The sequence below is a fragment of the Falco biarmicus genome, chromosome 1, assembly GCF_023638135.1.
Source record: "Falco biarmicus isolate bFalBia1 chromosome 1, bFalBia1.pri, whole genome shotgun sequence".
Lineage (NCBI taxonomy): Eukaryota > Metazoa > Chordata > Aves > Falconiformes > Falconidae > Falco > Falco biarmicus.
This window is the reverse complement of record NC_079288.1, coordinates 33075256-33101402: the sequence shown is the minus strand read 5'-3', so window position 1 is coordinate 33101402 and position 26147 is coordinate 33075256. Positions and strand designations below refer to the sequence as shown.

At 47.4% G+C, this 26147-nt stretch overlaps 1 protein-coding gene across 1 annotated transcript; it reads right to left on the bottom strand.

Moving 5' to 3' along the window:
• Nucleotides 1–555: 555 nt before the first annotated feature.
• MYO1H (myosin IH) lies at nt 556–24355 on the bottom strand. The gene is made up of 31 exons (XM_056326414.1): nt 24203–24355; nt 23113–23228; nt 21949–22147; nt 21354–21434; nt 20725–20904; nt 19585–19683; nt 19142–19255; nt 18449–18520; nt 17751–17870; nt 17332–17399; nt 16885–16990; nt 16269–16349; nt 14343–14434; nt 12758–12852; nt 12473–12519; nt 12161–12241; nt 11598–11703; nt 11218–11335; nt 10812–10925; nt 9817–9893; nt 9189–9257; nt 8457–8541; nt 7733–7892; nt 6783–6866; nt 6251–6344; nt 5386–5441; nt 4757–4892; nt 3944–4011; nt 3423–3520; nt 2343–2442; nt 556–1404 (listed from the first exon to the last, which is right to left on the bottom strand). Exons 1-31 carry the CDS (start codon nt 24326–24328, stop codon nt 1381–1383), a joined length of 3066 nt encoding a protein of 1021 aa, XP_056182389.1. The 5' UTR covers nt 24329–24355; the 3' UTR covers nt 556–1380.
• Between the last annotated feature and the right edge of the window lie 1792 nt (nt 24356–26147).

Genomic DNA, 26147 nt, shown 5'->3' with positions numbered 1-26147 from the left:
ATGGAGTCGTTCCATTTCATGGACAATAGCAGCAAATTCATCTGTGTTCTGTACAATCATTCCCTCCCACTTTATAATCATGCACAAAAAAAAGCTTAAGCTGGATTTCAGTGTACGGTTGGTGTTTGCAATATGTACTTTTTTTAAAAAAATGTAACACAATAAATTAGATATTTCATATTTACATGCGAGCCATTTTATTACTTGTTTCGAAGCATGCTGTCCTCGTGGTCCATGGAGCTGGAAGGAACTTTTAGGAAGAAGTACCAGGCATCATCCCTTACCTCCCTGGGTGTTAAGTTTTACCTCCTGGCACTGCTCACGGCAGAGGCACCGGGGTCTGGCTCGGGGGCCTCTGTAGACCCCAGGATTTAAAGGCAGCAAGTCAAGGATCAAGTCTAGGATTCAGCCTAGCCAGAAGCAAGCTGCAGCAGGAGCTACAAACGTTTGCCTCAACATGAGGCAGCAGAGTAAGTGCTGTGAACAGTGTCCAGGCAGGAGGCAGCAGAGAATGCCGGCCTTCCCCCCCTGCCCTCCCAGCTGCAGGGGGAACAGCAGTGCCTACCACACTCCTGAGTGAGCAGCCTCAGCTCTGTGGACAGGGATGAAGGTTCAGCAGCAGGAAACCGGCTTCTTCTGAACCAGACTGCACCAAGCCAGCACATCCCTCTTTTTAAGAGGAGGCGTTTTGGTCCTCTTTTATGGTTTTGCTTCCACTGCATTGTAGCTGCTGCACAGGGATAACCAGGACAGTGTTACTCAAAAAGCAAAAAGATCTCTGCCCATGTCAGAGCAGACAAAGCAGCTTACTGAGATTTCCAGGTGAGCAGCTTCATATGCTGATACACCGACAAAAATACCAGCACCAGCTACGTTTAACCATCTCCACATGCTGAAGGACGAGCTGCTGGTTTTAAAGGCTTTGCCAGTCTGCCCGAGGGAAAAGGTGGGTTTAGACCAGAGTTAGCTTCATTGATCAGCACTTGATGCAGGTCTGGTGAGTTGTGACTCAAAGTACAGCTAGAGAAGCCTTTTTGCTTCTATCTTAATCCTTCCTGACTGGCCAGAGCTGTCAGCTTTTAATTTAAACCAGAGATGGACATTTTAAGTGTGGAACCAACTTCTGGTATAAGCATTTCCCTGTGACTGTGTAACAAGCATCTATGCTCACTGGAACGTTACAGCAACAAAGTGGAATTTATTTAGCTATAGTTGAATAGTTTTAAACTATTAAAAAAGAGCCTAAAAGATGCAAGCAAACTCTCAAATCACAGCAGCCCTATGGCATCAGATTCCAGGGGAGATGAGTACTGGTCTCATCCTGCAGGCTTCTTTCTGTTCCTAGCCAAGACACTGACCAGGAACAGGAACTGTTTCTCATCAAAACATTGCCTGGGTTGACACCTGGTATGAGAAAAGGAAGGAGTCGTTAAATCATTAAAACAATAAGTGTTACGTCCTTGAGGTGTCCTGTTTGTGAGAAAAGAGGTTGTGGTGTTTCTGTTTTAAAAATTGGCATTGGAAGACCACTCCCTCCATCTTGGGACTGCAAGGACAGCTAACCAGTGCCCTGAGGGTGTTACATCTTGGCGTGTAATTCTTCTTGGAGCTGTCAGCTAACTACCAAACGTGGTAAGGTAACTAGTGAAGCAGCAAGACCCACATCTTTCCTTGTTCCTCCAGCTACACTGGCTATTTGCTGCCTTGCAGCTGCAAGCTGGTGGAGGCAGGTTTAGCACACCTCCCTGCCTGACCACGAGCAAGGGCAGAAGCAGAGCTTCCCTCTTTCCCAGAGCTACGTATGGAGCCAGAATTCATTCCCCCTTCAGTGGCAGTTCTGCCCAGACTGCCACCGGCTGCGGTGGATCCTTCCTTCTCAGATAACCTGCTTGGGTGACAAGGAATGCTTTCCACCCTCCAACCCATTTCAGAAATAACTTGGTTGAGGGAGGCAACAAGAGGTGGCAAACTTCACCTGAGTCCTCATTTTGCGGGTGCACATGGAATTTGGGCTCAAGCTAGATCCTCTAAATGACCAAGCCAGGAGAAAGCCTTGCTCCCTCTCCCCATGCTAACTTGGGAGAGCAAGTAGCGGTAACAATTCACGTGCAGGGTACGGGAGCTGCAACTCCCAACACAGCGGTGACCATCTATTATGCATTCTTTTAGGTAGGTCGATATTGATGGGGTAGTTCTGTCACACACCTCTGCTCTGTAAGGGGAATCAAGTCCTCTGAACTCCTAAAGAGCCCTTGCTAGAACTTAGCTGTGCTCTCTGCGGGGGCTGAGCATCAAAAGGAGAAAGCACAAGTCATATTCCCGGGGCTTAGATGAGGTCTTACCACAGTTAGTTGTCCATTTTTGGCTTTGAAGACCTGAGGCTCCTGCCCGACGGTAAACACCATTGTCCCTTCCTTCCCAGAGCCAATTCGGAACTGAAGACTGCAAATACAGAATGACTTGTTAGATGCTTTCCTCACAATAGGCTTTACTTTAAGCCCCCTTTATTTCTGTTCCCTTGGCAAATCTCGTTGGATTAGAAGATCAGAGCCCTCCAGCTTGGGTAAATTTCCTAAACAATTGCATTATACCACACAAAACCAGAAGGGTTTGATGAATGGAGCATGCCTGCATTTGAATTTTCCTGGCACAATTAAGCACTAGAAGATAAGCAGATCTGACCTGGAGAAAACCACTGAACATACAGAATCTAATTACAATTGAAATGCAAAGGCCAGAGAGAAAAGCTGGAGCAGAAGTCCAGCTTTCATATGCCAGTTTCAATTCACGCAGAGATTTGAAAGACAGCCTGCATCCACCTGCCATTAGCTCGGTGGCATGGCTGAGAAGGTTCCTGTGCTCAGCAATCACATTTCAGGACCTTCTCAGTCTTTTAGGGAGAGGAGCATTTATCCTGAAGTGACCCACAGGCTCAGCCCAGCAGGCTTTCCTCAGAGCTGGTGCTAATGAGATCGGTTGTGAAACCACTAAACCCACAACCTCATGCCTAGGTCACAACAGCAGAAGCCGGGGGGGGGGCGGGGAGGGGGGAAGTGTTTTTAAAATACAGTCACCTATTAACAAGGCCAGGGTTTAGGCAGATGGATCATGAGCAGCACACCTAGCAAGGTGCAACTGCAGCCGTCACGGAAGCAAGCTTCATCAGCGCAGAAAAAAGGGTGTAATGATTTTTAATATATTTTCTTCTTCCAGCACATCTCCCATCTCACTTCCCTGTGCCTATGAAAGGGAGCCTTGAAAACACCCATGCTGTTGCAGTAGACCTGATCAGCTTAGGGCACTGCCTGCTGGGGTGATGTTAATAGTTTTGACCCAAGTAGTCCAGGCCTAACAGTTTTTGAAGCGGGTTCTTCCATGAAATCCAGCCCGCGCAGTTCCACCCATTCCACTTCCTTCCTTACCTTCCCTGCACAACTTTCACGAGGTTTTGCTTATTGGCCAGCATGCAGAGCTTAGTGACCGTCTCAAAGATATGCTCACACTGAAGTATCACATCTCCCTGAAAACAAAAACAAAAGAAAAAAAAAAAAAAGGCATAAAGTGACATGGCATCACCCCAGCACGTAAAAGCCACGCAGCCATTGTGCAGAGAAACTCCTTTCTGATGCCAGAGCAGTGACTGCTGTGCAGAGGTGACTGCCAACAACACAGTGATGACTACCACAACGTACAAGTTTGGTTTGTTAAGCATCCTTTCTAGGGACTATTTAGGATTCATAGCAACTTCGACTCTTCTAAAAAAAAAAAAAAATTCGAAGCTTTCATGGTGAGAGACAGCAAGAACGTAAAATATTAATTCTGTAATCAGCTAGACAACACCATTAATTGTGTAATCCCAGCATTTCGTAGGGAGACAGAAACATCAGCTACAAGACCTGCCTGCTGACCACAAGCTTGCAGTAGCTACATTACAATTTTCTACCTTCTGCTTGTTGTCCTCAGGAACATGAATGACCACAATCCCATCGCTCAGGTTACTGGTGGAAATACCTTCAAAAGAAATCCAAGAATTAGAGGGAAAACTACCAAAGCCAGTTCCACACCACCACCATTGCCTTCCCAGCACGAGGGTGCTGTTCCTGCAGGAACAGCCTGCAGCCCTGACTTGTTTGTGGAAGGATGCCACGTCCCTGAAGGAGGGCTCTGTACCTTATTAAGTGTGAAAAAACCGGCAACCCACTAGCTTAGAGCCAAATGCAAAGCTGCTACTTTGAAGAACTGATCTAAAGTTGTCAAAATACCTTCTGAAATCCATTTTTCTGTCATCCACTTGTCCATAACGCATTTGCAGCACTGGTTATTTAAACACAGTGCATCGGTTGTTCGCTCCATACCTTTCTGTGCTACCTTTGTTTTGGTAAGGGAGGAGGCAGAAAGCGTGTGTTCTATCCCTGGACAGTTCAGACAACGGCAGGATTAAAAAATACCTACAAAATGGGGTAGGCAAGGTGGGATGTTTTTTATTGTTTTGTTTTTTCCTCCCCTCTATTTCAGCATAAAGGGATGTCTTCCTGCATTTAAGCATTTGGAAGAGCTGTGTCCTCGTACTCATAATTTATACTTCAAGGAACCGCATGCTGGCACACAGACCTTCTATCCATCCCCCAGGAAAAAAAGCGTTCTCAGACAGATCATTGCTTCAAGTATCTTGGAAAAACCAAGTTCCAGAAGTTTGTCTTTCCACTTCCAGGGTCACTGGCAGGAAGGGAAATCCCACACCGACTTCCACCGTTACCTTTCAGAGTGGCGTAGTCAATTTTCTGCTTGATCTTGGCCATTTCTACCACGTAGGCTGAGGACTGGGTCAGAACAAGTAACCGGTCTCGCGCTTTGAACCCGTTCCTGTCGTATTTTATCACGGGGGTCACATACTGAAAACAACGAGTTGGTATCAGCATCTCCCACTCCCGCAGGATCCTGTGCTGGAAGCAGCTCAGCGGGGAGCAGACCGTACCACAGAGCTGTGGATCCCAGCTGCTGCCAACCTCTGCTTATAACCATCTGGTTTCTTTATATTTGGAAATTCAGATGGTATAATCCTGCTCTGAGAAAGACGGTTTACCTGTGCCCTCTATGCCATAACCCTGGGAAGTGCAGTGCACACACCCGCACTTCTGCCCGTTACAGCCCAAATAGGCTTAGCGATGCTTGCAAAGCTTTTGATACAAGCAATCTTCAATTATTTTTGTCCAGGTGCAATTTGAGACTTGTGTCCAATTTAAAAGCGAGGAAGTCCTCTATGCTGCTCTTCAGTCTGCCCTGCCCCGGCAGCACGGCTGCAGGACAGCCTCAGGCATCACGGATCGTGGGTGATCGAGCGAAGCTGGTTCCAGAGCGGCTGAGCTCCCCCTGTCCTTCCCTTACCTTTATCATCTCACCGTGGATGAGCTGCAGTACTTTGGGGTTTATCTCATTCTCTTCTGAAGAGCAAACCAGAAAGAGAAACTGAGTGCAGGTGACAGACAGCTGCCACCCCCACCAGCAAACCACCACAGCTGCGTGGTCTTCATCCCGTCAGTCCCCATGGTACACTCCCTTCTAAACAAGGGGTGTTCACTTCCAGCTCCTCCTAAACCCATTCCAACCATTTTTCCTGCCTATAATTCACACTGGCAGTTACTGGCTGATCTTGGTTCGGGCCCCGGCACAGAAGGATTTGTGCCGAGAACCAGGGAGAGCATTTTTCCTTCTGCGCCAGGCTCCAGCTGAAGCTCTCCAGGACCTTCCAACAACGACCCCAGCACCTCACCCACACACCACCGCACCCTGCCCAGTCACCCAGCTCCCTCGCCCTGCCAACACACTGCCAGGGCTCCCTTCTCACGTCTTTTATGTGCTTAACACCGACCACATGGATTCCTAAGATTCCCATCTCTCCAACCCTTAGGACTGGATCCTGTCACCCCCGCTCAGCCTCCCTGCTCCATCCAGCACAGCAAGGCTGGGTCCGGACCCATCCCACCCGTGCCTGGATTTATGGCTCTGTCCCAAGGGGAATGCCAGGCACCCCCAGTTTAGGAACAGTCTGGCAGACTGATGGCCACATTTAGCATCACTAGACACGACCCAGGAAGGGCACCCCAGTGGCAGGGCCCAGGCTGGGTCTGACAGAGGCGATGCTGCCTCGGTCAGATGGGAATTTCTCTTGGAAACTTGAGTCCATTTGTCAAACGGACTTTTCCTGAGCAAGGAGCATGTGGCCGAGTCCTTCAGGGCTTTGTGTACTTACTGAGCCGGGTCTCCATGAAAGGCTGGTTGATGCTCTGCTGGTAGCCCTCCTTCTTCCCTCTGAAAACGGCGCTTGCTACCACTTTTTGCTGCAACTGTTGCAAGAAGGAACAGCCTTTACACTCCTGGAGTTTCCCCACCAGTAACACCAGCTGCTGTAACACAGGCACCGTTACTGCCACCACCATCCCTTCGCCCGCACAGCATCTCCCTGGCTTCTTCCGACAGATTTAGGGTTATCGCTGTGTTACACCAACTAATGGGGTAGTAGAGACTGAGCAGCCCTACAGATTTTTCTTATTTCTAATTACACAAAACGCTGTTTTCATGCCATAAGGTTCAGACCCACGTGTCTGTAGGAGAGCTGCGTATTGCAAGCGCCGCTGGCTCTGGGCTGTGGAGTGTTTGCTCAGCGAGAGGAGCAGCGGTGTGTCAGAAGGTGCTGTCTGTGTTTTGGACAGTTCACAGACAGCAGATCTCACATGTGCACAGCGTGGTTTAACTCGAACATTTGCATTCCACGTGTGAGTTACCTGCACTTTCCTCTCGGCACTAACACCTCGGCAGTATTTCCTCACTAGGTTCCTCACGCAGATTTTCTGTAGCATCTCAGATGTCTACATTAAAAAAAATAAAAAAAAATAACAAAGTTGTGCCAACAGCTCCTGCTGCAGTCCTGACAAATACATGCCCAGTGCAAGCTGTTCTTAACATCTAGTTACAAGTCCATCCGAGCTCCCCCAGCCCCACCTTCCAAAGAGCTTTGCTACCAGGGGAGGATCAATGCCCAGCAGCAGCTGAAGGACACAGCACACAGAGCAGCTGCGTCATCGCTAGAGTTGCAAACCCCATCCGTCACCCCCAGACCAGACCGCTGGGCTGCACACACAGCACACCATCAGCATTGCTCTTCCCCTTACCTTCCCCCTGAGCTTCCCAATGTCCTGGGCCACCTCACCCACCGAGCACTGGCCACAGCCAGTGTGGGAGCGAGCTGCTCCGGTCCTGAGCCAGGCTATGGGCAGAATCAAAGGGGCTGTAACAAACGACAGCAGCTCTTCCTAAACGAGGGTTCTGCTGGCAGCAGTTTGAGTTTGGCCAATTCATGCACTGAAGCTACTTGCCCCACCAAAGAGGATGAAAGGCAGCAGGTCTGCCTGGGCTGCAAGCTTCAAACATCGGGGGATTAATTTGGGCTTTAATTGGGCTCATGAGTTCAATTTTCTGTCAGCGCATCATCTTTTCTATTGCTAAAAAGCACAGAGCTCCCTCCTTCCCCTTGGAAAAAAGCAGTGGGTTCCTCCCACCCCCATCCTCCCCCAAACACCGGGATCTCAGGATCTTCCAAAAGCTCTGCCATTGTGCCCAAACAGAGGACAAGCCAGCAGGGGATCACTTCTTTTTTCCAAGATGAAGCGTGCACGCAGGTGACCACAGAACAGAGGTCTTCTTCACCTCTCCTGAAGCCTGCAGCAGCACTCACCTCTTCCAGGATGGATGGAGGTTGGAGCCAGCTCTTGTCCAAGACATTTTTTGGAATGTGATCTCTGAGCTTCATCAAATACTTGTACTGCACAAGCCGCACAAATCTGATGTTTTCTGGGCAAAGGGGTTTCTTCCGATTGATGAAGCCGTTTATGAACCTACAAAAAAAAAAATAATATCCGGACCAGAACTTCCATGTTACCTTCAGAAATCAAGGCACAGAAGGCACTGGACAGGCTAAGGATCATTAACCTAGGTACACCCTCCCCTGGGTTACAGCAAGGGAAATCTCAAGCTTTAGAATATTATAAACATTAACACTTTTTTCCAGGTTCTGTTGGCCAAAATACAGAGTTGGAAAAGAAGTGCGCTGCTCTACATGTGATGCAGTATTCCAGAGCTGGGTTTAAGGGAGCAGAGAGTGAGGACCACCTATACGAGAAGGGACAGGCATGCAAAGATCGGTTTGGTGATCCTCTGTGCCAATCTAAATTAGCAGAGTGACAGAAATTTGTGCTGTTCAGAGAACTCACGATGAGGTGACAGGAATTTCTGATCAACCCCGTCTGACAGCTGCCCTCCTAACTGCAAGGAGGGCTTAGAAATGGGTGTGAAGAAGATGGTTTCGACTCACCGTACTGCCAGTACTCTGGACTCATTGTCCAGAGACCACCACTGCGCTGTGACCCACCACCCACAACCCTCCCCACAGTGATAATTACTGCCTGATTATCCGAACTGCCCACGTTCTCCTCTTGGCCTCCTTCCGTGCCAGCACTCCTCGCCAACAAGCCTCCAGCTTGATAGCTGCAAGAATTAATCAGGTCCTTGTATTAGCGCCAGAGGTCCCGTGCCATATGATCCTTTACATTCACGTAGCAGAAGTTGTAACTGGCTCTTCTGCAGAGCTTCCCATCAGCTGATCTTGACAGTAAGAAGTTTAGAACATTTTCTTTGCCGTCATAACAGGTTGATCCAGTACCACAAAGCTCAGCACCAAGGCAGCGCCAGACCTTGTTATCACTCAGCCTCCTGCTGTCCCCCACGCACAGCAAGCAGCCCATCGCAGAAAGCTGGCCCGGGAGCCTGGAGCAATTTATATCCACTGCAATAAGAGGGTCTGTTCCCCCAGCAGCCCACGAACAATTCCTGGGTGCCCCAGTCCGTGCCCAGATGCACAGCAGAGGGTGCTGCCGCTGCGCAGAGCTGCTCCCGCAGCCCACACCTGGGTGAGGCCAAGAGCAGCGCGTGGTATGAGGAGCTAAACAGCACTAGAGACCTCGGTGAATGCTCTTCATGCAACCCTCACCTGCACCTCACCCCAACACCCACAGCCCTGCCGGCAAGCTGCGAGCGCTACCTGCAGCAGCATGGATATGTGACCTTCCCAAGCTGCAACACCTACTGGAAAGTATAGCCCTAGGAAGAGAATTCCTCGATTCCAGAGCCCATACCTGCTCCTCTCTTCTTCACATACTCTCTTTTCCCAAGGCATCCTTTATATTTGGCTTGTAGTCTTGAAACTGGCAAAAAGAAAAGGAAAAAAAAAAAAAGAAAATAAAAAAGGCAGAGATATTGCTCACATCTGTAGGATGATGGCATTCAGGAGCTGTGCTCCCAGCCATCAGATGCCACGTGCCAAGGCACAGGAGGGGCTGCATCACCACCGAGGAACAAAGGTGCCAGAACACCAACAGGACAAAATATCACCTGCGTAGGTACACATGCCCTGAGGCAGCCCCCTGCATTTATGCATTTCAAGCAGGTACAAAAGGTAACAGAAGGGTGAGACAGGTGGTAGCCCGATCCCAAGGGAAAGGTACTTGGCGCATCTAGGCACAGACCAACAGCCACTATCAGGACCGAGGAGCTCTAAAGGAGGTATGTGTCCAGGGCTCAAGCAATAAAGCTAGGGATTTCTCCCCACCCTGGAAAAAGAGCTGTTTTCCTTGGGCTGCCCAGACCCCAGGACAGGGGTCTCTGCTCTCACCGCAGTGCATCTGCTACGTGACCCTGGAGCCCAGGAACACAGTTCGCCAGGCTCTGCTTCTTATATACAGATAAAGGGAACCGAAACCATACCCAACACGTGCTTTCTGAATTCAAATGCATCTTCAGTAGCAAACAGAGTCTTTGGGAAACGAATGAATATTTTGGTTCTGAAAAAGAGACCATGAACAGCTTATTTGCAGCAAGCCATCATTCCAGCTGCCCTAACGCGGCTCAGAGTCCTCCAGCTAGCTGTGACGTTAACAAGCTACACCTCCTTCCACCGCCAGATCCTCCTTTGGCTGGCTGGCACATGCTGAAAGGGTGCAGAGGGCTTGGCAAAGGGTGGCAGGGAGAGGGAAGGAAGCAAACCACCAGTTACTGCACAAGGTCCCCAGTGCCCTGGAAGAACTCGAATTCTCCATGCTGGGATTCCTGCGCGTTTCCCCAGGAGCTGTGAAGCTCAGGATAAGCAGCCAAACCCCAGTGAAAATAAGTTTCCCTGTCTTAGCCATAGGTTGAAGGTGACATTAGGGAGCCCTGCCTTGCCCCATGCCTTAGCAGGGACATCAAGGTTGCAAGTCATTGCAAATATCAGTTAAAAAACCCCAACCACCACGCCTAAGACAGAGAAGGTGCCTTGGGTTGCCCAAGCAAACGGGAAGACCTGGAGCTGAAGCAAAGCAGCCCATCTCCCCGACTCCCCTAACCCGGAGGGGCTGAAGAAAATAGGTTGGATTCAAGCTTCCATGGAAATAAAAAGGTAAAAATAAAAAGGAAATTTACGCAGCTGGGCTTTTTTGTGTCTCCTTGCTCCTGTGCGTGGTATAGCTTTGGGGGGAGGTTACTTTGGCCTGTTTTAAGGAAGTCACTAATCCAAAGCCATCAGGTTGGCAGACCCAGGCAGGTCCACCCCCTTCCCATGGCCAAGCAAGAGCCGAGCTAAAGGCACCGGTTCACACCACTATGCCTTGCAGCTCTCCGAGAAGCACTGCATGGTGGCTTGCAGTCACAGACAGGACAGAAGATCAAATATAGCAAGCACCACGCAGCTGAGCAGAGATGACAGCCAGAAAAAGGAAGTTTACCTTCCTAATTTGTATTCCTCAGGCTTGTAGCCAATATGCTTGATGAGCCTCTCCACACCCTCAGCTGCTGGCCCATGCCAATGGGGCCAGGTAGCCGGACAGAGGGATTTATATCTGAAAGATGAGCAAGACATCAGCACAAATGACTGACTTTGAGGAACCCCTTCCTGAAACTCTCCCTGCCAGATTCCTGCTGCTTTATTCAAGGCAGGAGATGCCAAGCAGACCAAAAGGGATACAGACGAAAGACACACACAAAGGTCACCTTTGGTGCAGAAGAGTGTCTGCTGACACCTCCACATTCTCCTGCTGCTGGAACTTGACATTTAAACAAACCTTGCCCTGAAGCCAGCCCTCGTGGGAGGCCAGGTCTACCTGGCTAGAGGGGTAAAATAGTTCCACTTACCTTTGCAAGAAGAGTTCGTACTTCCGCCGGTACGCAAAGCCAGCTCGTCGCACCCGCAAGTGTTCCATCAGACCCAGGTATTTCACTTGATGTCGGATCAGATAATCATCAAACTTCCCTGTAGGGAAAACACATCCACCAGTAAATACTGTCTGTGGAAGCTCACTCACTTGTCTGTGTATTGGGACAAATAAGGAAGGAATCAAGTCCACAATTACCCAGGGTGATGACTTTGCTGCTAGCTTAAATAAGATTTTTAAAAAAATATATAAATATATATATATACACACACATACATACACACACATATATATGCTGTACCTAGCTACAAGCTAAAGTCTCCCTCGCTTCTCAACTGCATCCTCAGCCCAATGCCTTACCAGGCTCCTTGTTGTCGTTGGGTTTAATGCATCGGATGTAAGACGGCTCCTTGGACATCAGGATTTCTATAAGACTCATCAGACTGTTCTTGAACTGGGTTGCAACCTAGGACAACACCGAAAGAACTTTCTCAGCTTTGGAACCCATCACTGCAGTAATCGAAATCAACTCATTCCTTGCGCTCCCTCCAAACACTCTAAGAGAAAGGCTGACGTATGCATTAGTAGCACAAAGCTTTGGAAGCCTAGTTGATCATACGTTACCCGGAATATTTGAACCCCTGCCATGCAGCAGTACACGCAAGGCAGCCCGTCAGTAAGTACCTACTGCTGGATGCTCGGCACAGGGCTCCTTGGAGAAGGATGCATGAATAACAATGCGAAGGTATGGCACGTTGCTAGCTGCTGGCTCAGCAACATCACTGTTTAACTACCAGGAAGCCAGCAGGGGTGTAACACCAGCAAAAACAGCACTGAGTTCAGGACCAGGGAAGGATCACGGTTAAATCGAGACTTGGGAAGTTGAGTTTATGTTCAAAGTTAAGACTAAAGATGCAGCTCACGGTCTCTGGTCGCCTCCTGTTGTCTAGCTCCGAGAGCAAAAAGCAGTCTCTCATGATGGCATTTTTAGAGTTGCACAGCACCTGGAAAAGGAGAAATGAAAAGCTGCCGGATTTAGCAGCCACACGATCCCTACTGTGATGCTTCCAATTCTGAGCAGCACAGCTGTGAGGACGTGCACATGGGCGCCCAAAGAACCGTGCTAAGGAGAAACATACACTCTTGTTTGCTACAGAGATTAAAGAAGTCTTCTGCAAAACATTTCTGCTTCAAGCAAGGTAACTTGAGAGAACAGCAGCCTTTTCCATTCTTACCTCTTTCAGGTTTCTGTACAGTAGATCATTATTCTTCTCCAGAAATCCTGAAGAAAAAAAAAAAAAAAAAGAAGAAGAAAAAAAAAGATTAATTCTTTTGGAGACTACACAAAACCTGGATGTTTATATCCTCAGAAGTCCCACTACATGCACGTTTATGAGTTCCAAGAAACGGTACCTTCAGAGGGCAGATATTTTGTAATTCATCTTCCCATCAGGTTATCACCTACCACATCGGCTTAAACGTCCAGGTAACTTCCCGGCTGGCGCTTCGCTTGCACTCACCCACAGCACAGTAAGTGACTTCTCCTGCGTAGTGAAGGAGGCGGAAATCCACCCAGTCAATGGATTTCCGTGTTTTCTGGTCTGCAAGCTTGCGACTGCAGGGGGGGAAAAACACACTAAGAAAAAGCAGCAAAAAGGCTTCCAAGGGGAAAAGGGGGAAAAAGGGCTTCCAAGGGGAAAAGGGGGAAAAAGGGCTTCCAAGGGGAAAAGGGGGAAAAAGGGCTTCCAAGGGGAAAAGGGGGAAAAGGAGAAAGAAAAAGACCTTCTAGAAAGTCACCTGCACAAAAAGCAGCTGGAAGCCTAATGTTTTCTCCTATTGATGCAGCTCTGACTGTACGGTTACAGCCCATAATCGAACCATCACCCATCTGTCCACTCTGAGCAGCCAGCAGCAGAGGATGGGAGTCAGCTACCCCAAACTGCAACCTATCCATTGCCGTTTGGCAACCATCACCCTTTCCAGAAGTATTAAGATTTCTTCCCCTAACATTCATTTAAATACATTCTCATTGCCTACGTGAGGAAAAGATCACCAGCTTCCTAAATTTTGAAGGGAAACGGGGAGGGGAAGGATTTTTTGGAGATGTTTTGCCTTAGAGCAAGAACTCATGTGCAAAGGAGGAATCAAAATTTCCAAGAACAGTAGGAATATTTTAGAAAGCAAGGGCTCCTGGGGAAAAAGAAGGAAAAAAAGAAAGAGCAACTTAACAGTTTAAGTTTCAGCTTTGTAAGCAGTTGTAACACCAGAGTCGTGTGTCACAACAGCACATTAGTACATCAAAGTTCCCTTCCAAGAGCATCACCGAGTACAGATCCCCTTTAAGTAGCTCTCACACTTCTATTTAAAGCTTTTAATCAGGCAGCGCAGCATTAAGGCACATTGCGGTGACAAGGAACTTGGCTACAAATTTCCTACTTGGCTGTGATGAACTCGAGATGTAAAAACGGTGACAATCCGGCAGCGTGACTCTGAACTGATGGCTCATCAAAGCCTTTCCTCAGGCTCCTGCTGGGACCTGCCAGCGTGTTCATATGCCACCAAACCAGGTCAGCAAATGCCACACGCTGAGTATTAACCAAAACGCTGCTCATCTGGGAGACTCCAGCAGGAGCATGTTTCCTTCCTCTTCGTAGTCAAAGCTCACACCTATCAAGATGGACTTAAATATTTATGTCCCCCTCACAGCTTAGGGCATTAGGCTCCTTTTCATGAGCTCTTCAGCTTTCCCTGGAGTCAATGGGGGACAAAGCCACCTATGGCCAAAGCCACCTAACATTCATGGGTTTAAATCACAGGCCCAAGTCATCTAATATTTAGTTCCTAATTTTAGTGTGGAGTGAAGCCAGACTCAAAGATCAGCATCACACTGCTAAAGAGACAGGAATCCCCTCCCCCCATCACCACCACCTCCCCAGTACCCCAGGTCCTACTCTACCAGCGTAGCGCATCACAGTGTTAGACAGCCGATGGGCTGCTGGGTTTTCTTTGGCAAAAAGCAACGGTTGTTCCCTCCCCAGTACTCTGTTACAGGTAAGAGGTGGGAAGAGTTTCCTCTGCGATAGGATACAGAGTGTAAATGCATACGTCACGAAGTGGGGATGATCTCCTACTTTCTCTTCCAGCTTTTCCAAGAAGCTCAAGTCGGTTGCTTCACCAGGTCGTAAGCATTCTTCATCCTGGAACAGCAGACACCAGGTCAAACACTGCTCTGGACAGGCTGCTCCCTCCTCACTAACATTTGGTACAACTTTGTTACACAGAACCAAGGAGCTCGGTTACGATTTAAGACAAGTTCTATTTTTACACAAGCCATTTCCTAGGTAAATCTAGAGCGGTGTTTATCTGTTTTCAGTAGAACTGCCTGGACACATCAAGTTAAGTCAAATCTGGCTTTTTCTTTTAAAAATGGCAATGTCCTGCCTCATCCTTTATTATTTGTAGTTCATTTAAGCCAAACCAGTGAGAAAGATGACATCATTAGACACCAGAATCCAGAAGGACCCAAAGGACTCTCAGTCTGGATGAATTTGGATGTAATTGCAGAGTTGGAGGGGAAAGACAAGCTTACAGAATATTTTTTTCTGACCCAAGAAACACCACTCCTTCTGCTCGCCCGATTGTACTACGTGTAGAAAAGCCCTGCTTGAGAGAGCAGCCCATTGCAACGTGAAGCTAATGCTGAGCTTCAGCAGCACCTTTTCTGGATATTACTGATCCTTTGCCTCCTGTACCGAGGTGATAAAAATATTCAGCCTTGTGGACACGTCAGAGATGGTGGCAAGGGACAATTCAAGTTAACTACAAGTCTCTACAGGAAGATTATTTCTTAATTAGGGTTGGCATTCAAGGAAGCATCATCTCAGCAGCCAGCTCATGTCCTCAGCCCCATCCCCATGGAACTGCACACTTAACTGGAGCAAAAAGCTCAGCATTGCAGGACACGCTCCTGGTTAAAGGCTCTGGAGGGAGCTGCCTTCAGCCTCTCCCACATCTCCCACCATCCCTAAGAAGGCACAAAGAGGATCTCTTCTGACCAAGTGTTTTAGGAGCAGTAACAACCAAAGGGCAAGGAAGCAAGAGGAAGGCGTGCGGCTCCAGAGGAGATAGGTGGCTCCCAGGGTTCTTTCCTAGCTGGGCCCTTCTGCAGCGTCCGACATCCAGGCTAGTGAGTCATGGGAGCAGATAGACGGGATGAATTGTCCTCTTTCATCTTCACCAGCATGTGGACATCAAGGACATCAAGGCTACAGAGAAGCATCGCGGCGTTCCGCAGCCTCCCTAACGGTACTGGGAAGAAGCCTGGCTCCCATGGCTGGTGTTGGCCACAGCCAGCTAGGTGACTGCAGGTACCTTCTTGCCCTTCCATGCCTCAGAGGCTCCAGGCAGTAAGTGGGGACAACAGTCAAGCTCTGCCTTCCTGAGCACTCGGAGTCTCAGCGGAGGCAGCACACAGCCTTTAAAACCCACAGCTTGCCAGCAAACAGATCTTCTGCATTAATCTGGGTCTTTGTTTACTGTTGCGACGGAGGGAAGACACAGTCACTCAATATGAGTGATCAGCAGACTTCGTTTATTGTCTCTTACAGTCACCTTTTATGCCTTCTTATAATTAGCTCATACATATTACAAAAGTTAAGCTCATTATTGGTTAGTTGCCTAAATACCAAGCCCGCCCCTAGTTTCTCTTCTGTAGTTTTCTGTTCCCACCTGCAACATTCTTTTCCCACCGAAATCTTCCTGTTATTGTGTAACAAGGACAGCCAAAGACAGTGTATTTTTGCTTTACTTCAGATAAGCTGAGAGCGATGTGCATTTTTGTCCAGCCAGCTGGACTATGTCTATGTGACCCTTTTCAGCTAGCCAGTTATCCACAGTTTACAAGGTCTGTTTGCTCACATTCTGAATAATGTGGACCCATCACGTAATTAGAGGTAAAAAATATGATTATGGACCATTACAGTAGGGCATAGGCAAGCGTTTTAATTTAACTAGCACAAACTCTGCTCTTACCAGAATGGAGATTATTCCTTTGTGTTTCTGCTCAACCAAGTCGCAGATGATCTTGTTGTTAAAATATGGAATGGGTTCCCACTGGAAAAGGGAAGAAAGGAAGAACAACTTTAGAGGAAGGTCTTTTCTTTGCAGTTTTTATGTTCTTTGGAGCCAGGCTCCAATCCCACTAAAGATCAGCTTGGTGAATTGGGACCAGCTGAGCTGCTGGGGAAAACGTGACAGCACAGTGATCCATCCCACACTACAGCCTTCCCACTTCCAGCGGCACAGACCATCCTTTTATTCTCTACATGAACACACTCCATCTTCCAGTGCCCGACACTGTTGTACTTCTTCATTTCTACAGGGACACTGTCACTGGGGTCCTTCTGAGTGTTGGGGAAAGCTCTACTCCTTTCTTAAAAGATGAAAATTAAGTCCAGGCTAAATTAAACTGCAGAAGGGTTACACAACAAGACCCGTGGCTGTTCACATGGGAAGTATAAGACAATGCAAACCAAAAGCAAATAAAAAAAAAAAAAAAGCAAGCAGGACGCCTTCTTCATTGAAGACCAAAAGCATCCTGCGTAATGGTAGTTCAAAGAGAAAAGGGAAGGGGAAAATAGTAAGTTACCTCTATTCCTTCCACTTCATATTCCTCCTGCTCTGCTTTTAAGGTCATCTCAATCAACAGCTGCTGGAGCTTCTCATTGCAGTAATTAATGCAGAACTGCTCAAAGCTTCAGAGTGGTTAAACAAGCATTAGTTTTCATCTATTTCACGGACTGTTCTACTTCTCCCACCACTACCTGGTGTTTTGAAGCCAAACAACCCATTCCCAGACAGATCAAACCCATACATTCCCCCCACGCTGCTGTACCAACAGCTCAAATCCAGGCAAGAAGTCCAAGCTAAAGCTTTCCCCGAGGGCTCAGCTAAGCCGGCACACTTGGATTTTGCCGTCACCCATAGCTTGCCTTGCTGGGATAAGAGTACACCCAAGAAGCCATGTAGAACTTCGGCACATGCCCCCGCCTAGCATGAGGGCAGGTCACCCCCAAGCCTCAGGGACAGCTGTTACCTGTTTGTGTCCAGCACTTCAAACCCATAGATATCCAGCAGGCCAATAACTGTTTTCCGAGTTGAATCCTGTTGAAGACACCATTGCTCTGTAACTGCTGCTTCAGCTGATGCTTCTGCCCTGCACATTTCATGTCATTTTCTTCACCTACATTCTCAACTTTCCCTTTGAGAGCTTCGTGTCGCATGCCAACGCAGTGGCCACTTTAAAGCCGGTAATGAACTGCTAAAACTAATTAACATACCACCTTCCACACCTAACTAAACAGTTTTCTAGCCCGGTGCTGCAGGGTGCCCCTCCGTAAATGATCAAGCACGCCAGATATTTGGTGAGGAGCGCTGTAGGACCTCGCTGGAGAAACTCAGCTCAGCCTGTTGGGAGCACTCTGCATCTAGGAGGACACTCAACAAGAGACCAACCTTGTTGGCTAGAGAGCCGTTAATTTTGTTGACTAGCCAAGTGAAAGTTCGTCCATAAATCGCTTTCGCTACAGCATCCCGAGCGTAGAATGCCAGATCCACGTTCAACGGGCTTAGGACCTAAAAATAAAGATACGCCAGAGATGATAAATGTTATAGATGATCAGAACAAACTTCTCCAAAGCCAGTTCATGTTTGTGGCTTGGAGAACCAGCCATATGGTCGTATGTCAGCGCTCAGCCTATGCAAACCGAAGCCACCTACAGCCTGACTCCCCATCAGAGTTGCTCCAGCCTGGTGTATCACTACACGCCAGCAGTGCTGGGGTACTATGTTTTGTAGACTACTAATTTAGACAAGAATTTAGAAAAGAACAGTTTTTACCAGGGCTTCCCGCTGTTTATCCAGCCCAGTTTCCCAGGAAGCACCCTAGGGTCCAAATAAAAGGAAATTGTTTGGCTCAAACAAATTTGACTCCCAAACTGTTTGGGAGTAAAACTCTTAATACTGGGAGTATGTTTAATGCCTCCGGCTAGAAGAGGAAGGCGATAACAGAGGGGGAGACAGACAGAGCAATCTGTTTTTACTGGAACACAGCTAAGAACAGAGCTCCTCACCTGGCACCATTGCTAGCTGGGGGGGGGGGGGGGGGGGGGAAGGGTCCCAGCTTCCTGGGGTCACACAGGACTGCTCCGTACCTCTTCGGATCTGGCTTCAATCTTGCGATGGGTGAGAGCTTCCTGCAGAATGGACAAGTGCGCGCCCAGCAGCTATAGAAAAAAATGATTATTTGCACTCAAGAGCATGGCTGGGAGGAAACTGTTTAAATCAGCAGTGTTGCATGGTCAGTAGGGCATAACCCCCCAGTCCCTTCCCAGTTATACTCATCTTTGAGCAGCAATAAGAAAGTTTCAGGGAGATGTGCTACAGAGAAGAGGGGCCCTACAAGTCCGAACAATTTATAACACAAGCTGGGTATTTATATAGCAACCTTTCTGCTTTTGGGAACAGAAGTTTTTGTCCTTAAGAGAAAAACACAGTGCAGAGGAATGAAGCTGGGTTAATTAGAATTGATAAAATACAGCTGTGGGTTGGCTTCAGGGGCAGCGGGTTGGCTGATGTAGATAAGGTGCAGCTGTGGCTGGTTCTGTTAAGTGGTTGAGAGCCAGTGAAGAGAGAGCAGCCGAGGAAGAAGCAAGAGGAGAGAGAATGCATGCTCTGGATGAGGTGAGATGAGAAGGCAGCAGAGGGAGTGGCATGAAGAGTGTGGTGGTATGAGATGGTAAAAGACCTTGTTGCAGCTTGATAGTTTGGAGAGTGCTGTGACAACACAGAAAGATTAAGGTTCCTTCACAGAGCTTGTGGCGCTGCCGTTATCTCAGATAAGATACCTTTGAAATCCATTTGATCTGCGTGCCGTCACGAATGATGGCATGTCCATTGCTATCTTCTTCAAACTGAATGTTCCCAAGGTGCAAGACACTAGCAACAATTCCAAAGAGGTGCTAGTAATGAGAAATAGACCATTAGCAAGGGTTCCCACAGCTCTGGGGGGTGATACTAATCTTTCCTACGTGGGCTAATAAACAGAATATTGGCTAGGCTGAGGGAGGGGAGTCAGGCGACCTGCTGCAGAGACCTGCTGTCACCAACTGCCGTCGTGCTGGACCAAGCGGGAGAGATCATCACCCACCCCTCAATCCCCCCCAAATGATGTCCTATTCCATCCTTAATGGCTCTCCCAAGTAAGTCTGCTTCCATCACTTTGAAGGAAAGACAGCAGCGCGCTCCTTAAATTCACTTTGGCAGGCTCAGTCCCTTTTCATGTGCATACCTCTATATCTTTTTCAGTGAAGTCAATGATAGAAAAAGCTTTGCGGACTATTTTCCAGTCATTCTTGTCATTAATAGAAAACACTTTGGCACATCGACCCTATACAGCAAAACAAAGATTAATTAGCACAATGGATTGGCAAAGCAATTTTATTATCAGCAAGAGATAGCATACTACTGGGCATACTGCTTTCATTTCCAGTTTCTTCATCCTGTATAGATGCAGCCTGCAAGTAGCTAGCAAGTTTATTTCACTGCTGCTCATCCTGAAAGTGGCTCATTTGATCAGATCTTTTGGCTTATATTTAAAACTTAAATGATTTAAAGCGCTGAGCTTGGATGGTGGTTACCATAAGTGCCTAAGTCCCGTGAAGAGCTTGAGCTTGCAGCCTTCTGCCCGAGAATTCTTCACTACCAAGGAAGAAAGGAAACAGCAGTACCATGAAGCGAGCTGTATACTGCACAACCATACCTATGGACCTCTATAGTATAGGGTCCATAAATGCCATGAAACTCATTTTATAGCAGGTTCTGACACAGGAGCCTTAGAAGAGATGCCTTTATCCACAGTGTAACTTGCAGAGAGTACTCTGCTGTTCAGTAGCTCAGACCACTCTTCTCAATGAATCAAAAAGTGTCTCGACCACACTGGGGGGACCCAGGGTCATCAAATGGTTTGGTGAAACCTGCCTAAGAGTGTTTACATTCTCACAGCAGCAGTACCTATGGCAGCAGTAAGCTCTTCTGCACACACAGAAGCTGGGGAATTCACCAGGATTCTTGCTCGTGGCGTAAGTGTCTTTTTAAAAATACCGATGGCTTTGCTGTCACTGGGTCGTGTTGCCCAAAAGCTTGTTTCTGCCCCCACAACTATTATCAGCTGATCCATTAAGTTATGTTATCCCTTATAAGCCACTTCTCACGTGCAACCTTAGGCCATCCCAGCTAGAACTGTTCCTGCTACAAAAGTGCGCAGGGTAGAACGGTGTATGACAGCCCCAGGGGAAATATCCTGTAAGTTTTGCTGTAACAAAGTTTGCTTAACAGCTCGGCAGCGCACTCAGCACATGAGGAAAGCTGCTTTTCACATCCCTACAATTCTAGATGTAAGATGCAGCGAGAGGGACAAACTGGCACTCACCTGGATGAGATACGCGTACTTCTGGGGGTTGCGCTCCAGCCCAAGCCAGCAAAGAAGATCCTTGTCTCCACCCTCTAATAACTGGTAGAAAATATGGAAATTCCTTTCTCCGTGGTTTTGGTGGACAACCCTGGATTTCTCAATTAGGTAACTGAGGATGTGCCCTCCTACTGGAGCTCCCTGCCAGAACAAAGCAGCCCGATATACCGACACCGCCAAAAGAGATAAACAACATCACTGTGATGGCTGATTCCTTACACCTAGGAACAAGCAGCAGCATCAGGAGAAACGTGTTTCCGCCGTTATTTACCAGCCATCTTTTGTTTAAGGGTTAGTATCCCATAACAGGACAAGCTGCACCTAAAGAGCTTGCTGTTGTCCTTCTGGTGCAGCTTGTGCTTTACAACAATCTACATTAGCTTTCCACAGAGCGCTGATAGCATTGCCAGTAATGTAGGAAGCTTTCAGGATGTATAACTAGTCACCTTACTTGCAAAATGCAAGGCCTGTAAAAATAGGGTCAGAAATCTGCAGTGTAAGTTTTAATAAATCCTGTGCTGCCTGGTAAGCGTCCAAGAGGTTCACTGATACAGCTTGTTTTAATAGCGGTCCATTAAGTTTGTTCTCACCTTAAAATCAAATTGGATATCCATGTATTTCCCAAATCGGCTTGAGTTGTCATTACGCAGAGTTTTTGCATTTCCAAAAGCCTACGGATAAACAGATAGATTAAGTCACATCTCATCTTACCCAGATCGTGGGTGGCCAGGCAGGACAAAATCCCAGTAACAAAGATTCACTGCGTCAGCTGAGTCCTACTCCTGAATTTAGTGGGATTAAAGAAACACAGAGCAATGTATTCCCCTACCTTTAACGTGGAATTCAGCTAAATAGATTATCGCCCTTTCTTATATGGCCTATAACTGAAGCCACGAGGAGCTGTTGTACGGTGTACAGTTTTCTTGTACTCCCAGGTTTCAGCTAGCCTCCACCCCAAACCCCAAGTTTACATTTCTAAATATTAAGTGATATTAAGTCTCAAGCATTCTTTTGGAGGCTGGGCTGCCAAGAGGCCAAATGGATGTTATTTACATTACACATGCCCATGCAAACACATGGAAAACAGGATCACAGGTGTGGGTGTGTGGGCTTGCACGAAAGCCTTGTGCAGCGATGCCAGTGACGCCAACTCTTTTGCGTTTTTTACCTGTATTTAGGTTTTACCTCGAGAACAGGATTGGAGAGTAGCAGGCGATCACGGACGATCTGCAGCTGCTCCGTAGTTGGACAAGTTACTGCGTAGTACTGCAAGATCTTCTTGGATGCTTCGGTCTTCCCGGCTCCACTCTCCCCAGAGATGAGGATGAAATGGTTGTTGTACTCGCTGCACATCACCCGGTAGGCGTTGTCAGCTATGGCATAGCTGAGCAAGGATCACAAGGAGCGTTCAGAGGAGAAGCATCCGTTAGAAATGGCAACGGGAGGCAGAGTACCAAAGGTTTTTCAGAAGTACTTACTCCTCATCTAACATTACAAGCGTCAGACACGATGGGAAAGCAGAGCTCGAAGTGTCTGACTCAAGGTCTCACAGAAAAAAAACCAGTCTGTGTTTGAGGGGCAAACGGGGCTTGTTCTTTTTCCCCCACTGTTGCTAAGGTCTTACACGGGCTGCATGTATGTATTCCTGGGGAATACGGTTTGTACACAGCAGGGATCTATACACACACTGGCTCCTCTTCCAAAGCAGAGGAGCCAGCTTTGCTTCCAGCAAAGAGAAGATCTCCACTTCTCCTGATGGAGACAGAAACAAAGACCACTGTTCTTTTATGCCACTTCAGGAAGGGAACAAAAAAAAAAAGAAATCAGAAAAAAACTACTTGGCAAACTAACCAGCAACTTCCCACCATCAAAAATAATTCCAGCTCAGAGTTGGGAAGTTCAAGTTTCTTTTCCTCCGGGGAAGTCCCAGTGGAGGCTGAGTACCAGCACGCTGCTGGTCCTTTGGTTGCCTGCACAGAAACGGGGCCTCAGAGGACAAGGCAAGATGACCAGAGTGTTTTGGACAACTGAAGGGAGAGATGCTGACCGACTGGCACATGGACACGGTCAGGCAGTGCCCCGACTAGACCATGTGCAATGAGGAGGACACCCTGAGCACTAGCCTGCATGGTTATCTTCAAGACAACTCTTCCCCTACCGTTTCCCCAACATCACTTCTGCAGTCCCTTTTATTCTCCCAGACAAACACATCCTTACCTGCAGGAAGAGAAGAATATCAACACTCACCCAACCCAGTGACTATGGGTACACAACCTCGCTGCTAGTACACAGCATTACAGAGAAAAGCCGATTTATTAACATCAACTGAATCCTATGGGTTCTACTTACAGATGTGGTGGCAGTTCAAAAAAGTTTACCCCTCGATAAAGCTGCATCTGCGTCACTGTGTAGATATCCAGCTCTTTGTAAGGGTTGACAGATACAAGGAGAGTACCAATGTATGTCTGCAGGGAGAAAGAATGCATACAGGTGGGAAATCTGCTCCATCAATGGCTCCCAAAAGAGGAGTCAAGCACTCGAAGCACTTTTTTTTTTTTGCAAGAAAACTGAAAAGGATGGCGCAGAGTTTGTTATGAGAGAAGGAAAGGGGAAAAAACCCAAAAGCAAATAAAACCCACAAAAAAGCCCCTTCCACAGGCTTCGCTATTTCAAAACTGACACCAAACTTCTCCAAATATCTACCTAATTAAGAGTAGAGCAGAACAATGACAGCCAGCTTAAAGCCTGACATTTTATAGACAAGGTTTTGATAATCATGACGCTTATGGGATTTTTTTCCCCTGCTTAAATTAAAGTTAACATAATAACGCATTTACTATCGCAGCTCTGTGTCACCACATCTTTGGAAGTGACGGATAGGTAATGCTCTGAAGAAAAGCCAAACGGGGTGTCCCACAGACAGCAGCTCAGCACAGAAAACTCCTTGACCGTGAAAGATGAACAAATAACTTATTTTAGCACAAGTTCCCTTTCCCCTGATTTGTACACATCTTCAGCACATCCAAATGCCCTGTTCACCTTCTTTTCAATTCTTTCCCTGAGTGCTATGTGAGGATCGGCCCTCATCTGGCAAAGCATGTATTTGGATACCACTTGCCGTAAGCCAACGTACAACCCCCAGGAGACACGACTACAAAGCCTCCTTCGTTTGCACCAGCGCTTCTCAGACCAGCCAGGTGTCACATCCAGTGCTGCCGTGCCTTCAAGGACAGCCTTTCACTTTCCCATTCCCTTACTCTTTACTGCAAGTCTGAAACTGCGTAAGGTAACTCAGAGCAAGCCCAGGCTGTTACTTTCATTAGCTAAAGCAGACAAACTACTGCTGGGTGACAGCTCTGCTGGGTCCTGCTAACACCTGGCAGGGTCTGTTGTTAGGTACAGACACATGTGCACAGCTCTTCTTTCCAGAAGAACTTACGTAGATGAGGTTCTCCTGGTACCGCTTGCGCAGGTTGCTGAGGAAAGCGGCCTCACTGGTGTGGGAGTCCAGGAGCACAAAGTCCTGCACCCCGACCCTGTCCCGGGCTATCAGAGCCCCTTCCATGTTGGCGTCAGCGTTATCTTCCACTTCTTCTTTCTACAAGACAAAAGGTGTAGGATAGAATTAGGAGAGAGCAGGCAAGGACCCTAAGGGCCAGCCAAGTCCTTCCCCACATCACGATGACCCCAGGGCCACATCAACCTCACAGGGCTAACGCCAAGGGATTATTATCCAACTGTTCTTAACACCTTGCCCAAAGGTGGCCGTTCCGTACCACGCGAGCCTGCGCTCCTGCTCCGCCACCGTCGAGACATCTGAGGCTCACGACTGCGGTCCGAGAGGAAGAGCAAGGTTTGCAGGCAGCCCTCGCTAACAGGGCAGCTGTGGGAGGCAAACCTGGCAGCCAAGATGCCGTCGCAATCTGGGATGCTTCACCGACCCAGTCTCGATAAAGCACTCGCCAGCACAAAGTTGGAAGTTAACAGTGGAAGATACCAGACAAGCAGTTTCTACACCACCTGCACCTACTTTATACAGATAAAACTAGAAAAACGGAGACTCTCTGGAAAAGGCTGCATTGGACTTGACCTTTTCTTTTTTTTTTGGGGGGGGGGGCGAAACTAAATAATTAATGCTACAATACTATTCTGCACAAGACTGCTTCATTATTCCTCCACTTCTGATTCTCTATCGTGGGAATTGACTTTATATTGAAAATATTCACTACTGAGGATCAAGCTCTTGTTTCCCAGGCTGTAAGAATACATTTTTTAATTCTTTTATATATATATATATATATATATATATATATATATATATATATATAAGAAAATATATATAGATAAACTTTTTACTTGGTGAAACCAAGCTGATAATTCCATGCTAGCAAACAAACAGGATATTCTATAGTAGTAAGTGTGCCATAGTGGTGTTTTCAGGGTTTCTTTGGTTTTTGGAAGACACCACAATCCCACAGTTCAGAGAAAAATTCCTACCCTAATGCATAAAACACTTCCCCTGTGACAGGAATGGAGGCAATACATTTTGAGCAGCTTACCTTGCAAGGTTCCCAGGCTTTGCAAGTTGGGGGAAGGCAGCTGGCGGCGCAGCTACTGGCCGAACACACACGGCGGCTCCCCGCTCAGACTCAGGGATGTGCACGGCAGCCCAGCACCTTTGTTATTCTCATACCGCCCTTCGTGACATTGGCTTTTTTAAATTTTGCTGCTCCACTGCTCAAGAAGATTGTGTGATTGTGTGTAAGATCTTGAACAAGCATTAAAAAGACAGTGATGGCCCATTTATGCAGTGCCACATCACTTCGCCCCCTCTATTTTTTTTTTTTTAATTTTATTTATTTATCTGTTTTAAAGCAGAAGCTTTACAAATAATAGGCTCAATGTAAAATGTTTCTGCTAAGCTTTGGCAAACCCTGACTCCGGAGGTAAGCTTTTGGGATGAGCCTGCACAGCCCTGGTGGAAAATAACAGCACTTTGGACACTAAGGCTTGGTGGATTTTGAAGCAGGGTTTCACTAAAACAAGGAGCAAAAGACCCGACTGCACAATATTCTTTAGGAACGAGGGAAGCTCAGGACAGTCAGATTTTAAACAGGAATTTTAATGTTAGTCTCATTTTTAGTCCTTATGTTCATCTGTTTACCACACTGGAACAGTGATTTGAGCTTGGAGATTTACATCCAGCAGTAACGTTACCACAACACTCCAGAGAGAAAGATATTCGGAAAGCACCTTATTTAAATCCTATCATAGCTTAAACATAGATAAATCATACCTGCAACTAACTTCACATGCGGGTAACTGCCTTTTTTTGCCTTTTACATCCACTGCCTCCAGCTGACGGCATTACCCACCCTGGGTTG